Here is a 16117-nt window from a genome sequence, read left to right on the forward strand (position 1 = left end):
TCAGCAGGGACCTGCTGCTGTCACAGCTGTCAATAACGCTCGATTTGGGACAGAGCCCTCCTGAAAAACCTCGTGTCCAGCACTCAGGTTCTTCCTGGATCCCTGGGCATCCTCCCCAGCTTATCACCCCCTGGGCAGTGGAAAGCTCCCAGAGGCTCCAGAGCAGCTTTGCTCCCTGGAAACCTCCCTGGGAATGTGGCTGGGGGTGGTGGGAAGGATGTCACCCACACAGTGTGGGGTTTTCCCCTCCCTTCCCTAAACAATTTGCACCAACCCCATCCGATTCCCATTTTAAGTGACTTTTCCAGTCCTTTTCTTCGCATGGTTATGATGGATGCAGCTGACGAGTCAGCAGATGGTGCTGGGAAGTGACAAATTAGTTACCAAGAAAGGTCACTTTTCCAAAGCACTAAACTTCCCCGTGTCTTGTCCCAGTGTCCCTCCAAGACGTGTCTGGCTGGCAGCTTTCCATCCATCTGGGATGGAGCCTTGTGCCTGGGGAAGGACAACCTTCCAAATCAAACAGAGGGATGAAAATTAATCATATCTGTATTAGCTGCATACAGCCTGCCAGCTTCACCTCTTAATTATGCAAGAGTGCTCTGACAGGAAGGAATCGTGGAGCTGAAAATAAAGGATCTGACTCCAGGTCTGGAAGTGCCAGGGCAGGTGGGAGCAACAGGCACCTCCTGGCTCTGGCTTGGCCCAGTCCATAAATGCAGCTTTTGGCACATCCTGGCTGCAAAACAAGGATAAATGAAAATAAAAAATCCCAGCTGGAGGTCTCCCTGCCAGCTCTGTAATTCCAAAATTCCATCCTGCTGCATCCCTGGCATGGTTTGCAACCTGCAGCCTCCAAAACTCCCCTTTGGGCTGCGGTGCCAAGTGGCAGCAGAGGTTAGGGGCTCAACAGAAACACGATGTGCAGGATGGGTTTGAGTGCAGTTCTGCTTGTTCTGAAAGTTAAACATTTGGCATAACTGGGAGTCATTTTCCCAGGAAACTGGCAGTGGAGTGCAGTCCATTGGGCCTGGCAGCAGTGGCAGTGCCAAGGAACAAGGGGCAGAACGAGCTGCCCGTGCCAGCAGCACACCCAGCCCTCTCTGGAAACCAGCCCTGAGGTGACCTGCGCACCCCAAAACTGGGGAAATTCTGCCTGTTGCCTCAGTTTTCCATGAAAGAATAAAAGAGAGGGGAAATGCTTTTCTGGACAGAGCCTGGGTGGATTTGGCTTCTCTACAAGGGCTGGAGGGGACAGGCACTGACCAAAACATCCTATCCCCTAACAATCCTCTTTCACTGGGATTAAAAAAAAAACAAAACATTTTCAAAAATCCCTTTTTCCAATAAAATAAATGTCTGGGCTTATAAAAACTTTCTCTCCTCTCAAATAAGGAAAGAAATAAACAGGAGGAAAATGTTTCCTTGCCTCGTTTCTCTACATTTTTGGTCACTCCTTTGCCACCCTCTCCCCGATCTGGAAGGAGTGAAGAGAGAAAGGAGAGGAGGTGAGAAAACACGATGGGATGCAGCTCAGCTGTTCCCATTTTGGTTTTCAAATCCAAGCCACCCGGTTTTCACTTGGGGGATCAGGAATATTTTTAGGAATGGTACAAAATGCAGCCTCACACCCAGGGAGAGGATGTGAGTGGTTTGTCCCATGGGGCTGGGTGGTGTCCCTGGGCACCCCGCTGTCCTTTTGGGGTGCTGTCACCCCGGGCAGGTGATGGGAGAGCCCAGCCAAGCCCTGAGCTGAGCTCAGAGGCAGGGAAATCACTCAGATTTCAGCCAAAGAGATCCCTGCCCTGCTCACAGGGGATATTTATTCGCTTTGGTGAGGAGGAATTCAGCTTTTCCACACTCCAGGCACCCTCTGACCTTTCATTGCCTCACTCCCTCCTTCCCCTGCCCTGTTCCCATATCCAGCACCATGGATCAGGTTGAGCCCTGCAAGCACCACCACCACCAAGGCACCACAAAAAGCCCCAAATGGTTTTTGTGGGGGCTGCTCAGACCATCCCAGCAGCAGGAGGAGGAGGGGCGATGTTCCTGCTCCCCCACGGGGTGCAAAGCCCGGCCCGGTGCAGGTGAAGGGCTCAGCTAAGGCCGGGCTCGCTGCAGGCAGGTGGGAAAGGGGAGGAGGGAGCAAGATCCAAACACCGGGATCTGCCCGTGCTCACCATGGACAGCGGCCACTCCTGGGCCCATCCAGGGGGAAGGAGGGGCAGGGAAAACAGCTGGGGGGAGAAAATGAGGGAGAGAAAGAAGAGGAGGGGAAGAAGGGAAGGGAAAACAATTGGGGGGGGGAAAGAAAAGGAGGGGGGGGAAAAGAGGGAAAGAAGGGGAAGGAAAACAAGGAGGGGAAGAAAAGGAGGGAGAGAGAGAAGAGGAGGGAAAGAAGAGCAGGGAAAACAGTTGGAGGGATAGAAAAGGAGGGGGGAAAACAGAGGGAAGGAAGAGCAGGGAAAACAATTAGGGGAGGATAAAAGGAGGGAAAGAAATAAAGAAGAGGGGGGAAAGAAGAGCAGGGAAAACAAGCAGAAGGAAGAAGAGGAGGAAAAGAAAGAAAAGAGAAGGGAAAGAAGGGCAGGGAAAACAATTGTGGGGGAAGAGGAAGAGGGGAAAAAAAGAAGAGAGGGAAGAAGGGCAGGGAAAACAATTGTGGGGGAGAATAAAAGGAGGGAAAGAAATAAGAAGGGGACAGAAGGGGTCCAGCATCGTTGTGCTCAGCAGTGCCAGCTGCCAGCAGATTTCCCAAGACTGGATGATGCCAGATTCCCAGGATTTATTGGTGCTCTCACTGGAGTCTCCCTGTTCATCCCAGCACCTCTCAGCAATCAGTGGCCATTTATCTGCCACAGAGGAGAAAGGTTCTGGCTCTCAAGGCACCAATTCATCCTGGGAGGAACAAGGAGGCAGAGCTGGATGGCTTCAGGGTGAAAAAGAGACTCACATGTGGCAGGTCAATGAGCTCCCAGGTGAGGAATCCCGGGAGAGACTGGGGAGAGGAACAGCAGCACATCCATCCCAGCTGGGATATGGGAAAAGCAGAATGGAAAATTGTGACAGCAGCAGAAAGATCTGCAGAGCCTCGGGGCCTGTGCAGCCAGGCCTGATCCCAGCACAGGGCTCACTTTTGATAAAATGCCCGTTTAATCCGTGGATATTTTGCTTAGGCGCGGAATAGCAACCTCAGCGAAAGCCTCTCAACCACAAAGGCTTTAGAGGGCTAAACAGTAAAGATTGGGAATTAAGGAGAATAAATATTAATTAAAGGATGGGAAAATGCATCATTTCTCCAGACAACCCTGCCCGTGCTCCCCTGCACGGGGCTGTTGGGTTTTGGCTCTCTGGAGCGGGAGCTGGGAGGGATCGTGCTGGGATGGAGCTGCAGCACGAGCCACACAGAGCCTGGAGAGAGCCCACATCCCATGGGAGAGGGAAAAGGGAGCAGGGACTGCCCAAAGAAAGGGTCAATATGGGTTTAACATGCAGCAAACCTGCGCTGGTGTCAGTGGCTGCGGGTCAAGCCCAGAGTGGTGCAGCCAGAGCCAGCACTGTTACATAAAGGGATGGATGGGGAGCAGCCCGGCCTGGATGGAGGAAATGAATCCAATTACAGGATGAAGGGCACAGGGAGAGGATGGACACATTTGGTCTGGAGCAAATCCCTAAAAAGCTTTATAGGAGGGATGGCAAAAAGAATGAATTGTAGTGCGGGACACGCGACCACCACCGAGAGGAGCTGGGGCCTTGGAATGGGGCAGGAGGCAGGAATGGGGCTCTGCACCTGGCTGAGGGAGAAACACTGCCAGGATGAGGTTCTTCTGGGAGCTGGGACACCAGTTTGGCTGCTCCTGGGGATGCTGGAGCGAGGAGCCGGCCCAGCCAGGCAGCAGGGAACAGCCCTGCTGGAAAGAGAAAACAAGCAGGCAACCCCCAAATTTCCTCCGTGCTGATTCCCATAAGATTATAACCCAGCTGCCCGTGTCACAGCAGGCTCCAGACTTCCACTGAGAAAACTAAGGGCTTGTATTAGAAAGAGGGAAAAAAAAATAAATAAATTGACCCAGTTATGACAAAACGAAGCAGCACGTTCACGGCATCGCTGTGGAAGCCCATGAGCAGCCACAACACGGCCCTCGGGAGTAACAGGATTCCACTTCAAATGAGATTTACAAATTAAAAATAAAAGAGCTGGATTATTTCTGTGTGCCTGAACCCCCTTTCCTGGCTGCTCAGCCAGCCTCAAGTGGACACTGCAGGGTGGGGAGGGGTGCCAGGCACGTGCATCCCTTGGGAATTTGGGAAAAGCCTTTCCTTTGCCTCTCTGACTTTGCGGTCAAGCACCTGCCCCATGTCAGGCAAAGGAGGAGAGCTGGACACAGATCCCTGGTAACTCCCCTGGTAATTCCTGTCCAGCCCCTCAGAGAGCCCAGAAACCAGACCAAAATCCAGACTGGTCCCAGTTTGCCAGGCGGGAAGATCAGAGCAGCGTTTTTGCCGTCACCCCTGGCAAAGCACGACTCGCTCTGGGCACAGCCTCAGGAGCGCTGCCAGAGCTGCCAGAGCTGCCAGAGCTGCCAGGATCTGCCAGGATCTGCCAGGATCTGCCAGGGCTGCTGGGATCTGCCAGAGCTGCCAGAGCTGCCAGGATCTGCCAGGATCTGCCAGGATCTGCCAGGGCTGCTGGGATCTGCCAGGGCTGCCAGGATCTGCCAGGATCTGCCAGGGCTGCCAGGATCTGTTGGGATCTGCCAGGATCTGCCAGGATCTGCTAGGATCTGCCAGGGCTGCCGGGATCTGTTGGGATCTGCCAGGATCTGCCAGAGCTGCCGGGATCTGCCAGGATCTGCCAGGATCTGCCAGGGCTGCTGGGATCTGCCAGAGCTGCCAGAGCTGCCAGGATCTGCCAGGATCTGCCAGGGCTGCCGGGATCTGCCAGGGCTGCCAGGATCTGCCAGGATCTGCCAGGATCTGCCAGGGCTGCTGGGATCTGCCAGAGCTGCCAGAGCTGCCAGGATCTGCCAGGATCTGCCAGGATCTGCCAGGATCTGCCAGGGCTGCCGGGATCTGCCAGGATCTGCCAGGGCTGCTGGGATCTGCCAGAGCTGCCAGGATCTGCCAAGGCTGCCGGGATCTGCCAGGGCTGCCGGGATCTGCTGGAGCTGTTGGATCTGCCAGAGCTGTTGGATCTGCCAGAGCTGTTGGATCTGCCGGCTGTGCCAGCTGCTCCTCGCTGCGGGGCCGGGGGAATGTCTTGCACACCTGCCCACTCCGCCACAGCCCCGGGTTGTCACCGAGGGAGAAGTGTTGACAGCAGCACACGGAGCGGAGCAGGTTCGCAGCTGAGCCAGGATTGCTCAGCTCCTTGGCAGGGAAATGACAGGCCCCAAAAAGTGCCTGTCTCTCCAAGGAAATCCTACAGCGTTTGGAGAGACATCACCTGGATCAGCAGCAGGAAGAAAAGGCTGGGAGCTGACAGAGCCTGCAAATACCAGGAGAAGAGGTTGGCGTGGAGGAGCTCTCCCCACATCCCAGCTGCCTTGTGGCTTGGGGGAAGAGTCTGAGCAGGATGGAGATGGAGGACCTGCATGGAAAATGGGAGCTGGGGTCCCTTCTGCTCAAATTTTGTGCTTGAAAGACAAAAGACAGCCTGCTGTGCACTCTTATTTTTTGGGACAAAAGCAAGGTCACCTCCCCATCCACACCCAGCCCCTGTCCCCAGTGGGTGCCCAGGGCACGGCCACAGAGCCACAGAGCCACCAGCCATGGCCAGGTAATCCCTGCTGGGGGGAGGGCAGGCCCAGCGAGCCCAATTGTAAATACATCAGTGTCCTCCTTCTCCCTGCCACACGTTTAAATCTATTTGATCCACTCTAATGGATTGATCTACAAGTTTGTGCACACACATCCTGCTTTGGACGGGCGGCTGGCAGCGCCTCGCCCATCACGGCCTGTCAGCTCCACTCAGCCTCACCTCCAGCGCAGAGCGAATCCAATTACAGGATAAAGGGTTTTCTTCCCCTCCATATGGTCTCTATAACGCTGTGGCTTTATCTTGCCTTAACCCCTTTCCTGGCGAGGGAGCTCACAAGCCCGGCCTAAGCGGCTCAGCGCCGCGGCCCTGGGTGGCTGCTATGTGATACGGGAAACGGGGTCTTCCCAGGGCACCCAGAGGCGCTTCCTCCCTCTTTCCCTGCCCACTGGGGAGGAATGAGCCCCCACGGGAGGGAGATTCAGGGCAGCACAGGTTACAAAACCAGCCAGAAGCACAGGAGTGAGCTCAGCCGTGCAGTCAGAGCTGTGCTCACAGCCGGGCTTCACGGGGCTGTGCGTCAGCCCAGCACCAGGAGCTCAGCACAGATGTTCCCTTCATGACTGATTTGTTGTGCTTTTGCATTTCTCTCCACCTTGCTCTGCCAGGTGTTCCCTTGGTGCCTCTGGGCAAGTGGCTGCTGTGGCTCCTGTGCCCAGCAGGGCTGGGGATGGGCACCACAAAGGGCTCCAGGAGCCCAGCTGCCCCGTGTGAGCTCTGCCTGCCGCTGATCCCTGTGAACCAGGCGTGTCGGCTCTGTGCAAGCCGGTTATTTGATTGTAATTATCATCCCTTGCTTTACACAGGACATGAAAGCCCAGAGCAGCTCAGGGCCCCGTCACGCCGCGCGCCAACAAACAACGAGCGAGAGACAATCCCAGCTCAAAGCAGGAAAACCTGCAAGGGGCAAGAAAAGCCTTTTCTTGAGCACAAACACAGAGCAGCAAAGCTCTCCTCCCGCATTAGGCAGGGAATTTGCTGTAGAGTCAGCACAGAAAACAACTGGGAGCTCTCCTGGAGACAGAGCAGCTCATAAACTTTCCCTGCTAAGAGGCAGCAAATTAAAGCCATCTCTGTGACAGGGCTGCAGCAGGAGCTGAGGTTGCATTCAGGACACGTCCTGGAGGGACCAGCCACCCTCAGCGGTGTCATTTCCCTGCTCTGGGTTTACTCGAGGCCTCGGCCATTGCTCCGGCTGTGCTGACCTGCCCAGAGCTCTAAATCCACCGACCCCAGGGGACACAGCTGGGAGGGCACAGCCCTCTTACACAGCACAGGTGGCTCAGGTTTACCTGCTCCCAAAAAAGGGGAAGGGCCTGGTCCAGGCCTTGTTGATGGTCGGCTGAAACCCTCTCAGTCCAGTTGTCCCTTTGAAAGGTGTCTGGGGACCACTCGTGAAGCCAAATCTCCTCCACGCTCAGCTGCCAGGGTGAGTGGAGAGGATCTGCTGAGCCAGGAAAGGTCCCTCTCCCAAAAAGTGCAGCTGAGTGTTCCCCCAGCACCCAGACTCGGTGTCCCTCGTCCTCCCACAGCTTCCTTTGCACCACTCTTGACTTTAGAAGAGGACAGGACACCCCAAAGGGGTGCCAGGAAGGGACAGGAGGTGACAATTAACTTTCCCATGGGGTACCCATGTCCACATGCAAAACCTTGGAGAAGCACCAGAGCTTTGGGATGCTGCTGGCACAGGCAGCAAGGCATAAATGTTTTTGAAGTGAAATATTGGAGCTGAAGACTTGCTTTCTCTTTCGAAGGTGGGCCACCACAGTGAAATACTGGAGCTGGAGAGAGTTGCTTTCTCCCATGGGAGCTGGGAGGTGCACACTGGAATTGAGATGGATGCACAGCTGTTTTTGTGGATTAGAATTTCTGGGATCTCCTTTGATATTCAACTCATTCTGCAACAATGTGCCCAATTTTTGTACATCTGGAGCCTGACTATGGCCAGGAGAGGCAGGAGATTCCTCCAGGGAAAGCTCTGTGAGAAGCACGGCCTTGGGACTCCTCCACTTTCCCCTCATCTCCTCAAGGAAGACCTGGAGCAGGAATTTGCTGCCTGGTGGTTCCACAGTGCAACGATTCCAAGAGGCACATCCATGCCGTGGGGAGCCCTCTTCCCGGGGCACCTGAGGCTGGCCTGACCCACTTCCCTGCACCACGTCCTACTTCTGCTCCCGCGGATCAGGGATTAGGACACCGTCCATCCCAACACCCCCTTAGCCTTCCGCTCCCGGCCTCCAGCTCGGAGAGGCTCCAGGCGTGCAGGAGACCTCATTCATCCCATGGGACAGCGGTGACTTTTTCCATGGGCGGTGCCTTGAGGAGGAGGCCCAGCTTACCTCGTTATCCGATCAGCTCCCTTAACGCCCCACATCCCCAGGATTAATGGAAGAGCTTCCCTAAGGCGCCTTAGGCAGGTCCCCTGGAAAAGGAGCACCCATGACCCAGAAGGAAGAAATGGAGAAGAAGAATTTGGGTGAGATGGAGCACTGGTGCTGGCCCTGCTGGGAATGGTTTCCCAGGCTCGTGTGTGCTGGGATCCGGGGAAAAGCTCCCACACTCCGTGCTGGGAGCCTGGGAAAAGCTCTCCTCCATCCCTCTGGCTCTCCCAGGTTGCGCTGATCTCTCCACACTCTCTGCAGGGATCTCAGGACATCTTTGCTGTCCTTTGCCCCGTGGCACAACCAGAGGTGGGATCAGGGTCACACAGCCAAGAGCCCTGCCCTAAAATGCTACATTTACCAAAAAATTACCAACTGCATTACCTTGGGGATGGGAAGTGGCTTCCCCTCCTACCTTTGCCTGGCTCCAGACCCTTGGCTGTGTCAGCAGGGCCTGGATTTGGGATGCAGACCCCAGCAGCCCCCACACTGAACCAGGCACCCAAAGAAGAGCCCAGCCAACAGCTCAGACCCACAAAGCTCGGTCCACTCTTCCCCCAGTGACCTCCCCAAGGTCAGTGGGGCAGAGCTGGCCACTCCCCAGTACCCAACTGGTCTCACAGGGTCCTTCAGCCGCCCAGGGACACCCCAAACCTTTGACACCCCAGAACAGCCCATTTTCACATCGGCCACTCCCAAACTCCCCACTGCTCCTCCCACCTTTGCCCCTCTTCCCAAGCGCTCCCCACCCCATCCCTTCCTGCCCCCAACACCTTAAACAACATTAAACACTTAATGGCAATTAATACGCTCTAATGCAGGTTTTGGGGCCAACTGGCTGCTTAGAGGGTGCTTAAACCATCAACCCCTCTCAATCCCGTTGGCCTTGTCATACAAAGTTAGCCGAGCCCCTCGTCAGCCTCCCCCCTCCCTCGAGGAGGCCGGAGGGTATAAAACCACCCCAGGCGCGGCACCGCCAGCCCCCGGCGCGGCACAGGGCAGGCCACCACCTCCATCCCCTCAACTCCTGCTGCTCCTTGTAATTCATTCACGTTTTAGGTCGGAGGGGAATCCTCTCACTGCGCACTTTCCGCGTTGGGAGGGGGTGGGGCTTCCCTTTTTTAATTAATCAGGGTCGGAACGCAGTTCATTGCAGAAAACCCCTCCGGCAGAGCAGCTCCCGTAGCGAGGGCAGGATGAACGGGACGGAGGGGATCAATTTTTACGTGCCTATGTCCAACAAGACGGGGGTGGTGCGGAGCCCCTTCGAGTACCCGCAGTACTACCTGGCCGAGCCCTGGAAATACCGCCTCGTGTGCTGCTACATCTTCTTCCTCATCTCCACCGGCTTCCCCATCAACTTCCTCACCCTCCTGGTCACCTTCAAGCACAAGAAGCTCCGGCAGCCCCTCAACTACATCCTGGTCAACCTGGCGGTGGCTGACCTGTGCATGGCCTGCTTTGGTTTCACCGTCACCTTCTACACCGCCTGGAACGGCTACTTCGTGTTCGGCCCCATCGGCTGCGCCGTGGAGGGATTCTTCGCCACGCTGGGAGGTAAGGGATGGGAATGGGGGCTTGGGGCTTCCTTCTCCAGGGCTTTGGGAGTCTGGTTCCATCTCTTCACGGCCCTGTTGGGATGTGCAGCATCGTTCCCCCGCGTGTGGCGCTCACCCTGCGCTTAAAATGGGGGAGGAAAAGAGATTTCTGCGTGTTTGACCTTGTTAGCAAGAAGCCGCCGTGGCATGGTGGCAAGGAAGGGAAGTTTGGGAAGGGATCCTTGTTTGCAGGATCCAGCCTGGGCTCACCTGGCCCTGCTGGTCACTGGGGGTGTGACGCCAGGGTGGTTACCAGAGACCTGCCAGGGATGACCACAGCGTGCTCCCGAACCAACGCCAAGCAGCTCGGACCAAGGACAGCCTTGCACTTGATCACCATAGAGGTCTTTTCCCAACCTTCGCGATTCCATGATTATTCCTTTGCCCAAAGGCTTTCCTTTTTGGAGAAATTGAGGGTTTAGAAGGGGAAGAGAAATCCCTCAGGAAGGGAACCCCACGGAAGAGCTAGAGGCGTGGAGAGATGAGAGGGCTCAGAGCTTATCCAGGGGCAAAAGGAGGGTGAGGAGGATCCAGGGTGGTTCTCAGGTTCCACACAGATGGCTCAGCTCTGTCCCAGCTGCACCAGATTTGGGCGCCCTTGGGATTTTCCTTGAGGCATTTCTCAGGGACACACACAAGTGCTGCCAACACTTTGCCCCGTGGAAAACCAGGGAGAATTCACTCGGCAGCCGGAGCCCACACAGCCAGCCCTGCCCACGCCACACCTCGTGATGGATCTGACAGCCACCAGTCCTTGTTGGGGAGACCCAGAGCCACCACAGGGACTTTGCTTTCCTTCCCCTAAACAATGCCATATCCCACAGTGAAGCTGCTCGGAAAATACACATTTAAAACATACAGCTGTTCTGCCAAAGGCACAGCTGAATGTCCTGATCCAAGCCAAGGAGCAAGGAAAGGCTTGGGTTTGGGGTCAGAAGATCCCGAAGTCTGCTCCATCCCTGCTCAGTGAGCCTTGGGCAGCGTTATTTTGCCTTTCCAAGGTTTGTAGCTCTCAGAGGATGAGGAGGAGGCTCCTGTTCCCAGGGAAGGAAGTTGTCTGGGAAGCAGCGGCTGTTCGAGCAGCAGGTCCCCAGCGAATCCCAGCACAGGGTGTCGTTATCAGCAGCTTATCACAGCTGGGGGCATTAGCAGGCTTACAGCACCGACTAAACGCTCCCAAATCCCCTGAAGTTTAATTATCCCTCATAAATACATGTGCACATTTCCCACCCACACAGTCCCCCCTCCCCACACCTCCCCCCACCCCGATCCAGTGCCAGCAGAAGGCTCCTGAAATGCACATTTCAAGGAATCAACAGGTTTGGAGGCATCTGGCAGCATTGCCAGGAATTGCGCTTCCCCCACGCCCAGGTGGGATTCACTCCCTTGATTCTTAATTTATTAAAACCCCTTCGACCCCAACATCCCCTCAGCTCCCAGAGCTTCTGCACGTTACGGGTGGAGGATTCCCCGTTTTCTGGCAGGATGCTGCTTATCCCACGCTGATCCCCAGCTCCCTCTGCTCTCCTCTGGAAGCTCCTCAGGGGCACTGACCCCTCCGTGGGCTCTCCCTCTCCTCCCCGCAGGCCAGGTCGCCCTGTGGTCCCTGGTTGTCCTGGCCATCGAGCGCTACATTGTCATCTGCAAGCCCATGGGCAACTTCCGCTTCTCCGCCAGCCACGCCATGATGGGCATCGCTTTCACCTGGGTCATGGCCATTTCCTGCGCCGCCCCGCCGCTCTTCGGCTGGTCCAGGTGGGTCCAAGGATCCTCAGCAGCTCCCGGATCCCTCCAGCCGTGCAGGGAGAGCAGGTGGCTCCCACAGGGAAGCGCTGGGCCTTGGAGGAGGGAAATGGATGTCCTGTTCCTGTGGGAGGAAGGGAGGGTCACAGCAAGCTGTGACCCAAACCACGTGTACCACCCTTCCAGCATCCCCATCCTCAGGGAATTCCATCCCTGTTGCCCCCAAGGAGGGTCCCAGAGCAGATTCCGACCTCTCTCCCTGCCAGGTACATCCCGGAGGGGATGCAGTGCTCCTGCGGGCCCGACTACTACACCCACAACCCCGACTTCCACAACGAGTCCTACGTGCTCTACATGTTCATCATCCACTTCATCATCCCCGTCGTCATCATCTTCTTCTCCTACGGGCGCCTCGTTTGCAAAGTCCGGGAGGTAACGGCCGGGGGGGGACTCACGGGGACAGGGGGGTGGCTCGGGCAGGACGGGGGACGTGGGTTAGGGGTGGAGAGCTGCCCCTCACCACCCTCTGTGTGCACAGGCAGCTGCCCAGCAGCAGGAATCGGCCACGACCCAGAAGGCGGAGAAGGAGGTGACGCGGATGGTGATCCTCATGGTGCTGGGCTTCATGCTGGCCTGGACGCCCTACGCCGTGGTGGCGTTCTGGATCTTCACCAACAAGGGCGCCGACTTCACGGCCACGCTGATGGCAGTGCCTGCCTTCTTCTCCAAGAGCTCCTCCCTCTACAACCCCATCATCTATGTGCTCATGAACAAACAGGTGAGACGCCCCCGGGGCTGGGCAGCACGTCTGGGGGCTCCACGGGCACGCTGCTCCTTCCCAGGAGGGATCTCAGTGCATCCAGGGACTCCTGGTCCTGTAGCACGTCCCTGCTGGCCCCCCGGTGCCACCATTGTCATTTCTCTCCCCTCCCCAGTTCCGTAACTGCATGATCACCACAATCTGCTGCGGCAAGAACCCCTTTGGGGATGAAGACACCTCCTCCACCGTATCCCAGAGCAAGACCGAGGTCTCCTCCGTCTCTTCCAGCCAAGTATCACCCGCATAGAGCACGGACAGTTTGAACTGGGGTGACCTGCCGAGCTCGGGGACCCAGACAGACGCCCCACAGCCATTCCCTCGTGCCCTGGCCCCCTCCCCCTGCAGGGGAATTTAGCTGTGCCCATCCTGCCATAGCTGTGCAGACCCCACCCCACACATCCACGGGGACCCACACGTGGCACTCTGAGCTCTGCCACTCCGAGCCCGGGGAGCCCAGGGCCGTGCCCCAGCTCCCAGGAGCTCGTCACCTCTGGGGGACTGTCCCTACCTGTCCCCATCGAGTTCAAACAGCAGCGCTTGGTGGGGACCCCAAACCTTTTCCTGCCTGAATCCCACTCCCCGCCAGCCTCGCCCTTCCCTGGGCTCCCGGGAGCGTCACAGGAGCATCCAGGCCTCATTTGCAAAAATCTAAATATTCTGGCAAAGCCCCAGGAGCAGGACCCCGTGGCTGGGGTGGCCCCACCTGCCCCTCACCAGGGCCTGAGCCTGGGGCTCTCCGGAGCCACGCTCCCGCCGGGATTCCCAGCAGGAATCGATTCCTGCAGTCCCTATAAATCAATATAACAAACGCAGCCACGAGCGGGCTCCGCTTCCAGCCCAGCTCCCTCTATCCCCAAGACAACACTGTAGATACATTTTTTTGTCTTGGAACCTGTAAATATTTGCTCATGTCCTTTGAAATCTCTATCTCTCTCAGCCCTTTCCTTTCTCCTCCTCTTCCCCACTCCGAAGCAGAGAAATTCCCCTTCCACCTCTGCTCTGGCTGGACAGGCACAGCCAACCTTGGAGGGTGGGGCCGGGACCCGAGCGCTTTCCTGTACATATTTTATAAATAAATAATCTCATGTCAGCACAAGGACGTCTGCAGTCAAGGAGTAGGGATTTAAAAAAAATAAGAAATAAACAGAAGCAGCACAGAGAAAAACCCAGTTGCTCAGTCCTTGTCCTTTCTCTTGGGCCATGGGGACAAGATGCTGGTGGCCAGCTGGGGGAACACGATGCTGCTCTTGGAGACACAAGCCTGCAGCGGTCCCAAAAGCCATGGGAAGGGGGATCTGTGGGTGACACCATCCCCACAAGGTGACAGCCCCGTTAGCTGGTGCACCAAAGGTGTTTAGAGGCAGAAAGAGACACACAGGGCACAGCCCTCGCTGCCAAACCAGGGACTTTTGTACTTTAATATTTAAGATTTCCCCATGTAGCCTTAAATAAAGCTTCAGCTGAGAGCTTCTCGCAGAGTTCAAGTTCCCCTTCCTGTGGGGCCATTACAGGCAGCGTCGTGACAGAATTGGCAGAATCAGGGAAAAATTGTTCCCTGTGTCAGTGAATTCATTCAGGAGCGGCTGGAGAGCGATCCCGGTGCCATCGCTGCCAGAATCTCTCCCTCCTCCCCTCCCTGCTCAGCTCACACCTCCCCTCTCCAGTGTTTGTCCTCCTTTTTGGGTCCAAAGCCACCAAAACCAGCGGGCAGTCCCAGGCTCATCCCTGGCATGGGAAGGCAGGGATAGGAAGCACTTTTTGCCCCAAAACACCAGGCCCTGGGAGGGGAAGGATGCAGCCCCAGCCCTGGCTCTCCAGGTACTCTCCTGTCTCTGCAGCCACCCAAACTCAGGGCTCCTGGCCAGGATTGCCCTGGGGCAGCTCCCACAGCACTCCTGCTGTGCTGGGTGATTCATGGCCACTCTGCCCATCCCAGGAGCCTTTTTTCCTTCCCTACAAAGCCCCGAGCCGAGCCCGTATCCAAGCTCAGAACTGATTTCTTCAAACCGTGGGGGGCAGGGGAGGAGCAGCCACCAGAGAACCAAAACCCCAAACCTCACCCAACCCAACAGACCCAACCCTTCCACGGCAGAAAGCATCTCATTCAAAGGTTCCTCTTGAAAAATCACCCAGGAGTTCTTTCCTTCCACTTTTCCATAAATACGTGGATTCATCCAGGCACTGCTTTTGCAACCAGCAGGGACCATCCTGGCATCACCCACTCAGAGCAGGCACCACCAGCTGCTCCAGCGCCGCTGGCCTGGCACTGCTGCCACCTAAATTCAGATGCAAACTGAGGAAAGCAGCCAGACTCATCCAGGGAACGGAGACAGCTGGAATCTCGGCACCAAAGGGCATTTCAGTGTCTGACTCCCATCCTTCTGCAGCTGGAACTGTTCCTCCTCGTCCCAGCACTGCTGTCAGCTGGCTTAGGAAAACTGCAGTAATTGGCTCAATTCATTTTAAATCAGTTCTCGTTTGTGCAAGCAGCACTCAGGGAAAAGCAGCTTGGAGTTAATAACGTCCTCATTTGGAGCATCCACAGGCATGAGGGGGAAACCTCAGTGAGGTGGTCTTGGTCTTTGCCCCACAGCCCTGGGCACAGACAGAACCCCAAAAAAGGGACAAAGCAGGGTCCTGGCCCAGTGCTGTTCCCCACAACCCTCATCCTGCCCAGGGCTGATCTCTCCAGGCTGGAATGGCACTGCCTGGGTTTCTCCCAGGACATTTTTATCCCGTCAGTGTAGAAGGAGCATTTCCATGCCAGAGGGTCTGGCTCTGCTCATTTGTCTCTGCCAAAGGAAAAACATCTCCTTGTCCAGCCACTCTGGGAACAAGAAGATTAAAACCCTCAAACACTCCCCCCTTCCCTCTGTGCCATCACACACAGCGCTGGGGGGGCCAAATCCCTCTCTGGGGTGCCCAGACCCTGATACCAGGGGGAAAAGCTGCTCCTTAAGGGAAAATCTGCTGGAATTAGAGCTTGGGAGATGCCAGGATTGACCTGACAGTGCCAGGGGGACCCTGCACAGCCCCAGCAGCCCAGGGAGGCCCAGGCAGTGTTTGCCTCCCACCCAGGAGGGTTCAGGAGTCCCCACATTTGTGTCACTTCCCAGCACGGCCACGTTTGTGTTTGTGTCACATCCCCAGCCCAAATCCATCACGGCTGCCTGTGTCACGTTAGCAGCAATAAAAGGATTCAAACAGCAATTCCTTACTTTTATGAACAAATGGCCCTGGCTGGATGATTCAGGCAGCATTCAATTCCCAGCCAGAAAGTGTCAGCAAAATCCCAGCCTCTCACATGTAGGTGGATAACTGCAAATGAAAGGAGGGAATTATTAGCACTTAATACTTGGTGGGTTTGCACTCCCCGGTGCTCCTCTCCCGGAGATGCCAAACGCTCTGGTGCTGCAGGGAGGGCCCTGCCAAGGGGGGCTGCAGGGATTGGGGTGATGGCTTTGGACACTGGGATCGACCTCACCCCGCTGCCAGGGTGAGCCCCACTAGAACCCCTTGTCTCCTCCAGCCTGTCTTTTCCACTGCCCTTTTCTCCTCTGATCCATCCTCTGCAGAACCCCTTTTATCCTCCAGACTTTCCCTTCCAGAGCCACTTTTCTCCTCCATCCCATCCCATCCCATCCCATCCCATCCCATCCCATCCCATCCCACTTTTCTCTTCCAGCCTGTCCTTTCCAGAACCCCTTTTTTCCTCCATCCCATCCTCTCCAGAACCCCTTTTCTCCTCCAGACTTTC

The 16117-nt window shown here is 56.3% G+C and overlaps 1 protein-coding gene across 1 annotated transcript; it reads left to right on the forward strand.

Annotated features, from left to right (window-relative positions):
* Positions 1 to 9356: 9356 nt before the first annotated feature.
* Positions 9357 to 13250, forward strand: LOC128818601 (green-sensitive opsin). The gene is made up of 5 exons (XM_053998072.1): positions 9357 to 9756; positions 11384 to 11552; positions 11807 to 11972; positions 12079 to 12318; positions 12476 to 13250. Exons 1-5 carry the CDS (start codon positions 9396 to 9398, stop codon positions 12605 to 12607), a joined length of 1068 nt encoding a protein of 355 aa, XP_053854047.1. The 5' UTR covers positions 9357 to 9395; the 3' UTR covers positions 12608 to 13250.
* Positions 13251 to 16117: the final 2867 nt, after the last annotated feature.

This window comes from Vidua macroura, chromosome 24 (genome assembly GCF_024509145.1).
Source record: "Vidua macroura isolate BioBank_ID:100142 chromosome 24, ASM2450914v1, whole genome shotgun sequence".
Taxonomy (NCBI): Eukaryota; Metazoa; Chordata; class Aves; order Passeriformes; family Viduidae; genus Vidua; species Vidua macroura.

Bases quoted from the DNA above. Each gene is read 5' to 3' on its own strand.
- LOC128818601 (XM_053998072.1), top strand. From the start codon at position 9,396: ATGAACGGGACGGAGGGGATCAATTTTTACGTGCCTATGTCCAACAAG. The intron at 11,553-11,806 runs GTGGGTCCAAGG...TCTCCCTGCCAG, and splicing joins CCGCTCTTCGGCTGGTCCAG to GTACATCCCGGAGGGGATGC. The intron at 11,973-12,078 runs GTAACGGCCGGG...CTGTGTGCACAG, and splicing joins TCGTTTGCAAAGTCCGGGAG to GCAGCTGCCCAGCAGCAGGA.